Genomic DNA, 12,833 nt, shown 5'->3' with positions numbered 1-12,833 from the left:
TCTAGCACTTGGCAAATGAGGATCTTGTACACCTTATAGATGGAAGTTGGCCCCTTGCTGGGGCATGTAATTTCTGTTGACTTGAAGTCACAGAGGTTGAACTCCAGTAACCACTCTTGGGGAAAACATTTCTTCACAAACGTTTACCTAAAAGCTGTGATTTGATCCTCCAGATCCCACTCAGGTAAGTTATTATTTGGATAATCTGAATACGTAAATCTTTTTCCATGTGTCTTATCTTTGATATTTAAAAGTAGTTACTGTTAGCTAGAGAGTTACCAGAAGATTAGAGAAGAGTTTGCATAATACGTATGTTAAGGAAAATTTACTGAGCAATTACACGCAGAGTGGGTGGCTGAAGGAAAGAAAACCCTTTACAGCAGTTGGAGTTCTGTGTGCACAGCAAAGCTGGCAGAATGTAGTAACAGCCTGAGGGTGAAGGGGAAAACTGCTGCACTGAAGTCAGTGATCTGTACCAGGGCAAGAAGTCCAGTATTACCTATGTTTGGAATCTAGGAAGAGTGCTATAATTGAATCTGGTAGCATGTTTCAGCCTCTGATTTGTGAGAAATTGTTTGGAAGTCAGACCCTGGTTGTGCCAGAAAAATACACTCAGCTTTCCCCAAGTGAAATGTTGGTTTGGTTGATTTGCAGTTCATGAAAAATAGTCCAAGGGTCTTTAATGAGGTAGCTGAGCTTTGTTATGACCAAGCAGAAGCACAGACCACTTTGAATCATACCCATACATGCTTGTGGAAATGTGACCAATCTGAACATAATAAAAGGTTAGGAATTGTGCAAAGCACTGGTTGTGACAGGAACTGCATCTGACCCTTCATGATTCTGATGGAATATGTGCATTTAGAAGAAGTGTTGGTGGGCTGGTAGAGCCCTGCGAGATCCTTTTCATGGTCACACTCCAAGGATTACTACAGTTGCCTTTTTATTTTTATAAATTGGTTTTCTGACTGTGGAAAGACTTTCAATAAAACTGCCAGTGACAAAGTCAGAATTACGTAGTTATAAGTGTGGAAAACTGGTCTGGGATGCACATTTTAACTGTATGGCTTTTGACTGTTGTTTTTTTGTCTTAATTAAGACTTACAGCTTTTAATGTTTTCCTTATTTTCAAATGAAAACAGGCAAAAAACTTTCTCCAAAAGTTATGAAAGTATTAATTTGCTCTGAGACATTCTAGTCTCTTTGGTAAGTTTATAATTGGGCAGAATTTTTTTTTAAATGCATATTCTTGTCTCTCAGGTATATAACTACTTCATAACTGGTAAATCTGTATTCATATGCTAGGGTTTTTAAAGGCATATTATTTACACAATTCACTTGAATGGCTCCTTTGAAAGCTGTGTGGCTCTCTCATGTAATTATGTATTTAGTATGCCTTGCATCCATTGTTGGGATAGGGGTAAAGAAAAAAAAAAAACTAAGCCCCACAAAATCTACTAAAATAAATAATAAAAGAATATTCTCATTCTGTTTTGGCAGCTTTTTTATATACTTTTTATATACTTTATATACTTTTTTTTTTTTTTTTTCAGATAAGAAGAGCTACCAAAGCTAAAAATCGAAATATGTATGGCAGGTTTTTTAATTGTGAAAGTATACAAGATGCACTGGGAGTACTTTTTTAATACTTACATATATTTATTCAGAAAACGCTTCTCAGAATGGTAGAGGGAAAAATAAGAGATACCTTTTCATTTTTATGTGAGAGGTTAAAAGAATGAAAAGTGGACCAGGGAAAGGATCCAAAATAATTTTTTAGCCAGAAGTAAATTTCTGGAATTGTTACTAAGTTTCATGAGACCAACATTTGTAATGTAAATAGCAGCTGCCTTATCTGATATGTTTCATGCAATGTGTTGCATTCTGTGGTGACAGGAATAGTGCAGACTGAACACAATGTGAAAGTGATGTATGTTATATTTTTGGCATTGGCTTAGTTAAGTATGTGGCCAAAAAAAGAGTAAGAGGAACTGAGTGAGATTGGAACGTATTGAAGTTTGTTCTCCCATTTCCCCCTTTTTTTTGTGGTGTATGATAAAAATAATTCTGAATATTAGGAATCCCAGTAAGATCTGAGCATGTGTTTGATAAAGGATTAAAATTCCTTAGGCACATTTCCTGAGAATTAGGTTTTATAGAGCATGCAGGAAACAGTAGTGTGAAAGATACTTTCAGGGAGAATTGTTCTTGCCAGCCATACCATACTTGCTTTCTGAAGTGGTGATCTATCTCCTCATATCAAGCTCACATCTGGTTTATATACTTCAAATACCCCTCAGAGCATCCCAAATGTTTTATCTGCTCCAGTTTGGGTGGTAGAATTTCTAGAACCTCTTTTCCTCTCATGTCTTGGTTTTTGTAAGAGTCAGAAATGGTTATTGGTTTATCTTTAGAGTTCACCTGCATCAGGTGCTGAATGCTGTACTAGGAGGGAAACAGCTCTGAGTTAGGGAAGGGCTGCAATAGATGTGGTTAGCATTTGAAATAAATCTTACGTACAGTATACCAAACACCAACCCTTGAGGAGAATATTTGGTTTCCTCTTTGGCTTTGTCACTAACTTGTGAAGATGTACAAAAATGTATTAGGCTGCCTGTAAATCAAAGGTGTTTTAAGTGCACAGGTTATCAAAGTTCAGTACAGGGTTCATACAGGAGTAGTAGGTAATACCTTACTATTTTAAAATGTGCCACAATTAGAGACAGTAATTCTGTACTACTGTCTAATTAATTTCTCTGAAGTGACTATAAAGAAAATATCCTTCAACTGTTGTTTGATTGTCTTTTGGGCATTCTTGTTTTATAGTGAGCTCAGTATAGTCAGTTTATGCTTTAATGTCTGTGCACTGTAGTTGTGAACTGTAGTAATGCAAGAACTTTTTTTTTCCCTGTGTAGAGCCACTTAGTTTTACAGGACAAGGTGATACATTTCTGACCTGTAACACAATTTACTAAAACTGTATTAGTTACCCCCAGTATATTGTATTTGCTGAAGGACTAGAAGAGAACAAATTTGATAAGAAAAACGCAGTCTGAAATGGTAATGTATAATCTTGTAATGCAGTAGCAAATAAAGTAAATAACCAATTTTTAGCACTGGCAAAAATTTAGCTATTGAGTGTGTATTGAAATTTGTCTTTAGGACATCAGATAATTGGAAGAGAGGGTAGACTATTAGAGGCAGAACATCTGATGTAGTAAAAAAATGTTCTTGCAATATAATTACAAGAATAATTGAATAGGTTAAAATACATCTTCCCTTCAGCTCATGGTTACTGTCCACTCAGCTCAGGCGGAGCCTGTGAATGCATCTAGCCTATTTTAATTCAAAGTAAGCAAACCCATTTTAATCACCAGTGGAGCAGCTGGAACCAGCCTCTGTCACAAGGAGGATGCTGGTCTTGTTTGAAACTGTACTCCCTGTATTTATTTAGTGGGAAAATACATTTCAGAATTCAGGGTGTAGGATTTTAAAATCAGTTGGAAAAAGAAATTGGGTTTGTCATCAAATAATTCCCTATTTTATGCCACTCAGTGTGTATTAAAGATGATTAGCTTTTCTGAATAAAAAGCCTTGTGTCTCTGGGTTTGAACGTTGTGCAGACATCCGTACTATTAATGCAGTTGGGAGTTAGGAAAGTAGAGATTGCTGCATCCTGGCCCAGTACTTAGCAAGCAGTACCAGCATTCCCATTTGGCTCTAGTCCAAGCACTGTGCCTCTCTATCTTTGTTTTGATGAATCAATGCAGATTGACTTGAGTTCAGGAGAGGATTTTTTTTAGTCAGCTTTCAAGTCATGAACATTGAGGCCAGTCCCTTGTTTGTGGAGCTGACAGTACAAAAGTGAGTGTTTGACACGTGGCTTGCTCAGTGCATGGGGAGAGAGGCTGTTGAGATTTTTCAGAGATCAGGCTCTAAATGAAGTTGTTCTGGTGGGTCACTAATCTGATTTACACACAAGCTGTTTTTCTTGAAGCACCTGGGGCCTTTTGTTCAGGCTTGTGAGTAAGCCTCTTTCAGTCACCAAAGTAATTTAGCGTCTCTGCTTCCTTCAATAGGTAAAAGGCAAGTACGGGAATGACATTTCCTTCCACACTGTGCAACTTCATGATTATATTTTTAAGAACTGTATCACTAATGTAGATTTTGTTGTATACTGGAACAGATTCAGAAATCATCTAAGAAATTGGTAGTTTTTTATTTCCTACTTCCTAACTCTGGAACAATACTATGTGGCAGGAGCACATGGGTGAGGAATGATAACCTCTATTGGACAGAGAGCTCTAAAGAATAGGCCTTCAATGGTTTCTTTTGTTATTGTGGCAATTTTAGAGGAAGACATTTCATTGCCCTGTAAGTTCCCTGGCACAATAGAGTGCCCTGCCTGCAGATTATAATGACTCTGACTTGAGCTGTAATCTCACGTAAACCTTGAGTCAACTAGAGCTTGCCTTTCCACTCACAGAGTGCTCCTCATTTTTCCAGCCTCTGTACCATTCCATGCTTCAGTCAGTACAAATATTTAAAGAAACTTCTTTTTTTGTATTGTCAGGCAGTTTTAATGACAATCAGTTCATTGAGTTCATTATCACAGTATGAAAACTTGAGGCAGCCCAAGAGATGGGAAATCTTGAGAATATGGAATATGGAATAAATAAATAATAGCCGCAAGTCTTGGATAACTATGTATGGAAAAAGAAAATAATCCCATATTTATTTTGTATTATGTTATGAATCCTGGGATGGATAACAATAAGCAGCTGATCCTTACCTAGTGAATTTGCTCTGCATCATCAGAGGCACCATGTAGTGAATCTTCTGTTACTGTGACATTCTTGGAGAATAATAAGCAATTTTGATTTAAATAAATAAAATTGGTGAAATGCATAACTATGGATGTCCATTTAATGTATGTATTTTTTTTTAAAGTTATTGTCATAACAGCTTTCAGTAGCTGTAGTAATACATATTACATTGCAAAGAAAAGATTTCTGGCATTTGGAAGGCTTTTATATGTGGAAGCGTTTGGGAGGTTAGAATGGTGGACAAGGAAGTATGGCTCACTTTTGTAGCTTGTTACAATACTATGGGTGTAATTTTTTTGGCTTCAGGAGGGGCATTACATACAAGTAGCAAGTTCATTTGATATGTACTCAAATTCTTGAGTTTCAGTATCTTTGTAAAGGGAAGAGTTTTTTTTGGTTTTTTTTATGAAAATGCAGCGAGGAATGTATTTTAAGGTATCATAGACTTCTATTGAGAACATTTCTATAGGTTATATTCCCCAGCAGTCTTTAAATACTAATTCTGGAACAGCAGTGTAAATTGCAACAAAGTACAGCAAAGAATGTGGTGACAGATAAGGTTAATCTCTGTGTCTGTCTGCACAGGACTAGATTATGGATGTTGGTGATCACCTTTCTGCTCACTCAAAGATAGGTTATGTTGCTCTTACTTCTCATTTAGCGCAAGATTGCGCAAGGTTTTCTAGCCCGCTCAAGAGCAGGAAGAAACGGAGGCTCAGAAGGCAGCTGTCATTTCATACCCATTCCAGCTGCCCTTTCCACTCAAATTTCCTCCCATTCCTTCCCCCTCTATTAAAAAAAAAAAAGAAAAAAAAAAAAAAAAAAAAAAAAAGAAAAAAAGTGGGGGCAGGATTGAAAAAAGATGGCTGTGTGAGGGTTTAAAATCTCTAGCAGCTAATCTATCACATCCCTCAATTTTCATGGCTATCTGCCAATTCAAAATACACTTGTTTTTTCCTGCTTTGCCAGTAATTAGACAAATGCAGTAGTGCTTATGGCATCAAAAACTCTGTGTCTGGTAAAAGCAATTGCTATCATAATGCATCCCTAAATTTAATAGTAGTGGTGTAAAATGAATAAGCAGCTCTCTATTTCAAGGGGTAATGGCTTTAACTATCAAAATGGCTAGTATTTTCCTTGATTGGCTGCTTTGGCTCCTTTTTTGTATTTTTGTTTGTAGTAACGGAATCAATTTATTATAAAAATTGTATTTCATTTAACAAACAACAAGGCAAGCAGAAACTCTTATAAAGTGTCACAAACTTCCTGTTCACCTTGGATCATAGGTTTTTCCTTTTATCCCATTTACAGACAAAACACAAACCTTTTCCTGCAAGTATTACACTTAAAGTTGTAATCTACTTTTCTGCTTTCTTTGCAAAATTGCTTGCCTCGTGTTCTGCCTGGAGCATTGCTGTGGATAGAGAAGAGGTCTGATAAATTGGAAAGAAACATTTTATTACTGGGAAAACTCAACACGTTGTGGAATATTAATCAAAATTTATTTTCTTGATCCATAGTGCCTTTTTTTTTGCTACTATGACATCTGTAAAGCTTCTCTCAAGGAAAAGATGCTTCAGCAGTTAATGCTCTCTTAAAGGGCAGTTGTGTTGATGCCATTTGGCTAAGCCTTAAAAGTTCCTGTAATCTGTGCCATCCTGTCTCATACAGTCCCATCTCATAGTTGTCCTTTCTCTGCAGTGCTCTATGCCCAGATCTCTGTGGCTGGGCTGCTCCAGCCTGGCGGACAGCATGCCCTCGCTGCGATGCCTGTATAACCCAGGGACTGGCGCACTCCCAGCTTTCCAGGTACTTTCTGTCTCTCCTCACTCCTTTCCTCTCCATCTGTGTGTGTGTGCATTTCCTTTACTTGCCTGCTTGACCTCTATTTATTCTGGTTCATACTCTGTGCCTCTCCTCTGTCATTCTGATCTCTGGTGTTTTAACCCATCTTGTGTAGATTCAGGGCAGCTGGGGCATTTTCATTTACCTTGATATAATTATTTTATCTAAGTTGGCTTGATACAATCATCTTCTTTTCATTGGTTTTAAATTGTGTCAAAAAGATACCACTTAATTATATCTGGCAAACAGCATCCATCACACAGTCTCCAATCTGGCTATTCTGGCTATTTGTGATTCCCCTCCTATCTAAATTTTCTGTGTGCCACTTAAACGACTGAGAGGGTGAGTCCATTGCCATGATGATAACTGATGCCAGAAATTCTCTACTTCAGCTTTGTTAGCAGGAGTCTGGACATTTTGACTACAGAAAATTGTTGTCCAAGCAAGCTGTCAGTCAAAAGGCAAATAAAGGAAACCTTTTTTTTTTATCCTTTGATCTCTGAATTTGTTAGATTCAGGCTTTTCTCTGTCATGAGTCAGCTTTCTGCCAAACCTGTTTGTTCAGACCCTTTGGGTGACCAGTGAACTCAAAAAGTGCAGACATTTTCCCATGGGTAGAGAGTAAGACAAGTGCTGGGTGAACATCAAGAAACCTAGACAAGCAAGCATTTTTGATGACATGTGGACATAACAGCAGAGACTGGGCTCTGGAGGTGTTATATTCACATTGGAAACTCTGAGGTATTTTATGAACTGCAGTGACTGAGGAACTTTAGAAGTATCTCTGCAGAGAGCATGTTTGAGCTTGTTGTAGCATGAACATTTACTCAAGGTTTATGCTGTTAGATTGTGCTACTGCTGGCCTAACCTGTGGCAGAGAGTTTTATTTACCAGCATCTTTCAAAACCAAATAAAAATAATAGGCCAGAATCTTTCTGAAATTTTCACTTCTTTTGGGGTAAGTTCATTATGCGCCTCTAAAGGAAAGCATGCAAAGATTATTTTAAGTTTTACTTCTTGCTCCCAGAGTGAGGATAGTGCTGTGGAAATAATCCTCTTAGTCCCAGAGGAGGCTTAAGTATCTTGCATGGTTTTGGTGCAACTCTTTTTGCTGACACAGCAGTAGCACTGATGGACTCTGGAAGGTGTCCTGCCAGGCCTCCTTTGCTGAAACAAGCTTTTAGTGGAGCTTTCTGTGGGGGAGGGGGAAACACGACTTTTTAGTAGTCTAAGAGGACTCTAGAGACAACAGTTTAGACTCCTAATCCTGATTTGCATAATTTGACTAAATCGTATGGACCTAATTTCTAAGCTTTTGGCTGTTGAATGAATCTCAAATCTCTTTTAGCATAGCAGTGTATGGGAAGTAATTTATAAACCTAAATTGAGACTTCTTCCTTTCTACTTGAATTATTTTTGATTACTTAAAATAGGCATATATTACAAAGGGAAAGAGAAATTAATTTATTTAAGCTTAAGATGTCCTTACTAATGGTAGATATGAGCAATAACTTCTGCTAATGCAGTACATTGATATTTGGGGTCAAATGAGTCAGCTGTACAACCATTGATTGTGTTGGGATACTGGGAGGACTGACATTCACATTTCTGCATATTTTGAGAGACATTTCCATGTGCATTTAGTGACTGTAGGAATTGGGGAAGTATGTCATACTTGCCATCTGAAATGGTAAACTGGTACTCTTCGCTGAGTTCTGACTGCTGTGTTGAGGAACACATTTACTGCCGGTTGAGAGAGAAACCACATTGCCAGCACCGACTTCTGCAGCACTGAGTCATCCACATTGCAGTCCATTTTTTTTCAATGGGCTCTGATTGATCCTCATTAGCTTGCATGGTTTGAAGAAAACTCCCCTCCGAGGCATGGCTTCTGCATTTTCCAGTGCAGAAGGGAGTGGTTTGGAGCCTGCTGGAAGCAGTGATGTTGCAGTATTTCATCATTCTTTAATGCTTTTTTTTTTTGTATCAAATCTTCAGGAAAGCATTAAAGACTTTCTTGTAACCCAGTGAATTTTCTCATATTAAGTTACTTTCTTTTTTCCATAGCAAGCTTGAAGTAACTGGAGAAGCATATCAATGTTCTTTGCTTGTGGCAAAAGAGAAGATGCCATCTGGAAGGCTACTTAGTCACTGCTGAATTTGTCTAGTTATTTACATGCCTGCCTTCATATGCTCAGAGAGAAATGTGGAAAGATGCTCTTTTTGAACAGCTCAGTTAAAGTCTTGCTGACTCCTCATGGGAAGCATTGGCAGGTAGTTGATTTAGATAGAGATGATTCTGTTAATATTGTCAGGTAACTTCATTTTTCTTCTTTTTGTTTTTATTTTTTGAGACAGGTGAAAACAGGATCTTCTGGTTCCTCAACCCTGTTTTTAGGCAATCATCCTGCAGTGAGAAAGGCTTTAAGGCTAAACCCATGCATAGGGGAATAAGGAGCTAGAAACAGTTCTTTTTTGCATCTCTTTTTATCTCAAAGGGCTTTGCAATTGATAGTCTACTGTGTAACTGAATTTCAAAGCAATCATGGTGGAAAATGGCAGCAAATTGGAACATGAACTCCTATAAGGCACTGTGGGAAGTGGTCAAGTCAAAAAGGGTATTTTAACAAGAGACAAAGGCCAGCTATTCAATTTTCAGTGTCTTGGATGCCAGATTTTACAGTACTGTTAATCTGCAAAGCAACTGAAAATTAGGTTGCATGTAGATTCTCCTAATAATAAAAAAAAATTATGCAGAATACTCTCTGTTTTTCTTAGAAATTTGTGCTTTGGAAGTTTCCAAATGTACCAATAGGTGTCTGTTTTAATGACATTTTCCATGTGAAGATAATTACTTTCCCTGTTAAAATATTTTTCCTTGGATACTCACCAGGCTCTATTTATGTTGTTTTTCATAGTTGGAGCACTCTGAAAATTCAAATTTACAATTACACCCATCAAGTATGCCAAGGGAATGATTGTATTAATCCTTCCAGGTTTGCAGAAGACCAAAGTATTTCCTTGAATTCATTTCTTTAGGCTGTTGTATAAATGAGGAGGCTTGAAGAGGAATTTGAAAGTCTTGATGTATCACCATAATCACAGAGAGCAGTCCGCCTCTTCCTTTTTACCTAATTCACAGCCAACACAAATACCAGCTCCTGTTTAGATTGTAAACTTCTTGGATCAAGAGTCATGCTTTTACTACCTTTGTCTGGAGCCTAGACACAGGTGGAAAAGAAGAGAGTTGTCTTGTCAGCTTTATTTTGTCAAATATGAAACTTTTATTTCTGTAATAGGCTCTAGTAATCAAAGAGGAGGATTAACTTCTGTGGTGGAGGTAGCAGCATCTTGTTGAATACGGAAGTGTCTCTATAGAATGTCAGAAATTTGCATTTTGTTTTACCTGAAGATCGTGGTCATGAAGAACTACACCTCAGGGTTTGTCAGGTGAAGGGGATAAGCTTCTGCTTGGTTTTGCAGAAGTGAGCATGTGAGACTTCCTTGGTCTGGGCTAAAAGCTCTGGCCTGGGGAGGCAGGTATGAGTGTACTGGACTAGGCAAATTGAAGCAGAAGGGAGTGTACTTGAGGCTGTGCAGTATGTATGTGACCTCTATTGACTGAGATTACTTTTGCAGAAAGGTGAAAATGCAAAAGATGTTAAAGGTATGTAGTGGTGGAAGTCTGTTGTCCCTATGAGACAGACATGAACTTATTCTGCAAATTACTTTTATATTATTTTTTCCTAGTGTTTATATTTTTTGTGTTATAAAGTGGAATATTTGTCAAAGAATCATTGCCAGTGTATTGGTAGAATCAGTTGTGTCTCTAAATTTCCTTCAGCCTGTTCACACACTTTTGTTTTAGAAGTTGACGTTTTATTGCTGGAAATACAGTGTAAATGTGAGTAGTAGTACATCATTTCTGGTTATACAGGAGGTTAGAGCTAGAGTCTTGGGGTGGGCAAACTGCATGCTCAGAAATGTGTTTGTGAGAAATACATTTGAAGGAAATTGTTTGGCTTTGGAGGCAGTGTTTGCTGGTGTGCATAGTTCTGTCTCTAATTGGGAAAGATATGGGGTGTCCAGTCATAGACTCCATCAGCATGGAGACACTAAGCCTGCTTTGTATTCACCCCTCTCGCTCTGCCAGTAGCTGTGTGAAGCTTGCCCGGGGGCTGTTTACAGTGCACCTCTAAAGCAGAATCCTAATTTTGGTGACTAATAGCCAGAGCATGTGGCTCCAGCACCCCCCTGGCTGGCAGCAGGCTCTGCCCTGGTTGTGAATGTAGTTAGGTGGCCCCCAACTGTTTACAAGACAGCAGAGGTGAGGTCTTTGATTGACAAGTCAGAAATGCATTAGATCATTCCTCTGCCAGTCTCTGGTTCATGCTGTTAAAAATGTCAGCCTCTCCAAGTTTGAATGGCAGCCCGAGGGCCTCAGAAGCTTTTTGTTTTCTGAGATGGAAACACAAATTGGATGTGTGCCTGAGCGCTTCATCCTGGGCTGTAATTTCATCTTTTAGCTAAGAACCACAAGGTACATGAGCAAAGCACCCTGTAAACAATAATACTGGGGGAAAAAATAAACAAGGTCGTGTTTCTGGTACGTTGATCCACTGGTGTCCTGACCTCTATCACGTTGAACATCTCCACTCTGATTGCTGTTCCCTTTGGCATTACAATGAGAGGAGATAGACTGACACAGGAGGCAAAGATTTAAAGTTGCAGTGCTGTTGCACATTCCTTGTATTGGCTATGAAATATTGAACTGCCACAATGTGACACCTGGTTTTTTAAGCCAAGTTTCTTGTCGGAGGTGTTCAGTAGGAGTCTTTTCTGTTTTTCCTCATTTTACCACCTGGCAGGAGCAATTATAAAGGCATGAGAGATTATAAAAGAAGGAGCAGGAATGAAGCCAAATCACATTTTTGTGTTTGACTTCAGCCCCATTTGTAGCTCAGATTTTAGGGAGCTTCACTGTAGGAAGACCACAGTGCTTAGCCTGGATTTCTTTATTTAAAGTGCCCAGTGACTACAGAAGAGCTTCCTTAAACATATTTAGGATTTATCCCTCTCTAAATCTGGTGACATTGTCTGGCTGGTGGTTTAACCTGTGCAGAGGCTGGGTTATGCTGGGGAGCCCACCAAACTCAGGGAGTTGCTCAGGGTGTGCTGCAAGATCTTAGCTCTTGGGTAGTAGCAAGAGATATTTTCCTCCTTTCAGATGGCAGTGAAATGAAGGGGATTAGAAAAAAAATCCTTCTTTGTGGATCAGTGGTATGGGTTTGGTTGTTTTTTGTAGCACATCACTAATTTCCAATTACATTGAGTAATTACATTTAGTAACAGAAATTGGCATTTGTTCTGCACTTATATTGATCCTCAGAAGTTCCATGTGCTTTTATTAGCTCTTTAATCTGAGTATCAAGAAGTGTGACGGTATCTCTCAGTGAGAAATACCACCTCAGTGTGTCCAGCACAATGATTAATTTAAACTGCATGGTAGCTACAAGGCCTCCCACTTCTTCAGCCTTGGTAGTGATGGTCCGGTTACTACTAATGTGCTTTTCCCACTAAGGTGAGGGCAAGGTTTCTAGCACACCAGCACCAGTTCTACTGTTTGGTTTAAAAAATGAAACAAAACTCATCCGAGTTTTCCTTCCTCCCTCGTTAGGAGTCAGGAAGGTGTAAAGCCGTAGTGACAAACAGCATATGCAGCACCGCGTTGGAGGCATACAGGTATCTTTAAAGCTAGCTCCAGTTCCTCAGGATTGCGAACATCTGCTTGGAGGTATTGTGGAGCTGCACAATGCACTAATTGAATTACTCTTTTCTGGAGTTGCAGGCTGCGCTAATTGAATTAGAAGGCGGCTGTGCGTGTGCGCGGGCGCGGCGCGGGGGCCGGGCCATGGCGCGGACTGTGCTGCGCTCCCCCGGCCGCGCCCGGAACTGCAGCCCGGGGCTCCGGGCGCCGAGCCGCGGGGCTTCGCCGCTTTAAAACATTCCTGCGGCTCTTCCGTGCTGCTCCAGAGCCTACAGCTTTGTCCCTTTCTGTGGAGAAAGGAGGCTCTGAGGGTACCCCGCTCCAAGCCCCTCGCACCAGCCACAGATGGTCCAGTGCGCTTAGATCCAGCTTAGTCCCTGTAAATCACCCCATTA

At 39.3% G+C, this 12,833-nt stretch overlaps 1 protein-coding gene across 6 annotated transcripts in view; it reads left to right on the top strand.

Moving 5' to 3' along the window:
* BTRC (beta-transducin repeat containing E3 ubiquitin protein ligase) overlaps window positions 1-12,833 on the top strand; it is a 119,755-nt gene that overhangs the window by 20,819 nt on the left and 86,103 nt on the right. For 4 of the 6 annotated variants that reach the window (XM_021536362.3, XM_021536363.3, XM_021536361.3 and 1 more), the window contains one exon: window positions 6,528-6,635. The exons of the other annotated variants lie outside the window; for them this stretch is intronic. In XM_021536362.3, coding sequence (XP_021392037.1) covers window positions 6,528-6,635 — 108 coding nt within the window. The remainder of the gene's footprint in view (window positions 1-6,527; window positions 6,636-12,833) is intronic. 6 annotated transcript variants of the gene reach the window in all.

Source organism: Lonchura striata, chromosome 7 (genome assembly GCF_046129695.1).
Source record: "Lonchura striata isolate bLonStr1 chromosome 7, bLonStr1.mat, whole genome shotgun sequence".
NCBI lineage: Eukaryota > Metazoa > Chordata > Aves > Passeriformes > Estrildidae > Lonchura > Lonchura striata.
This window is presented reverse-complemented; position numbering and strand designations above follow the sequence as displayed.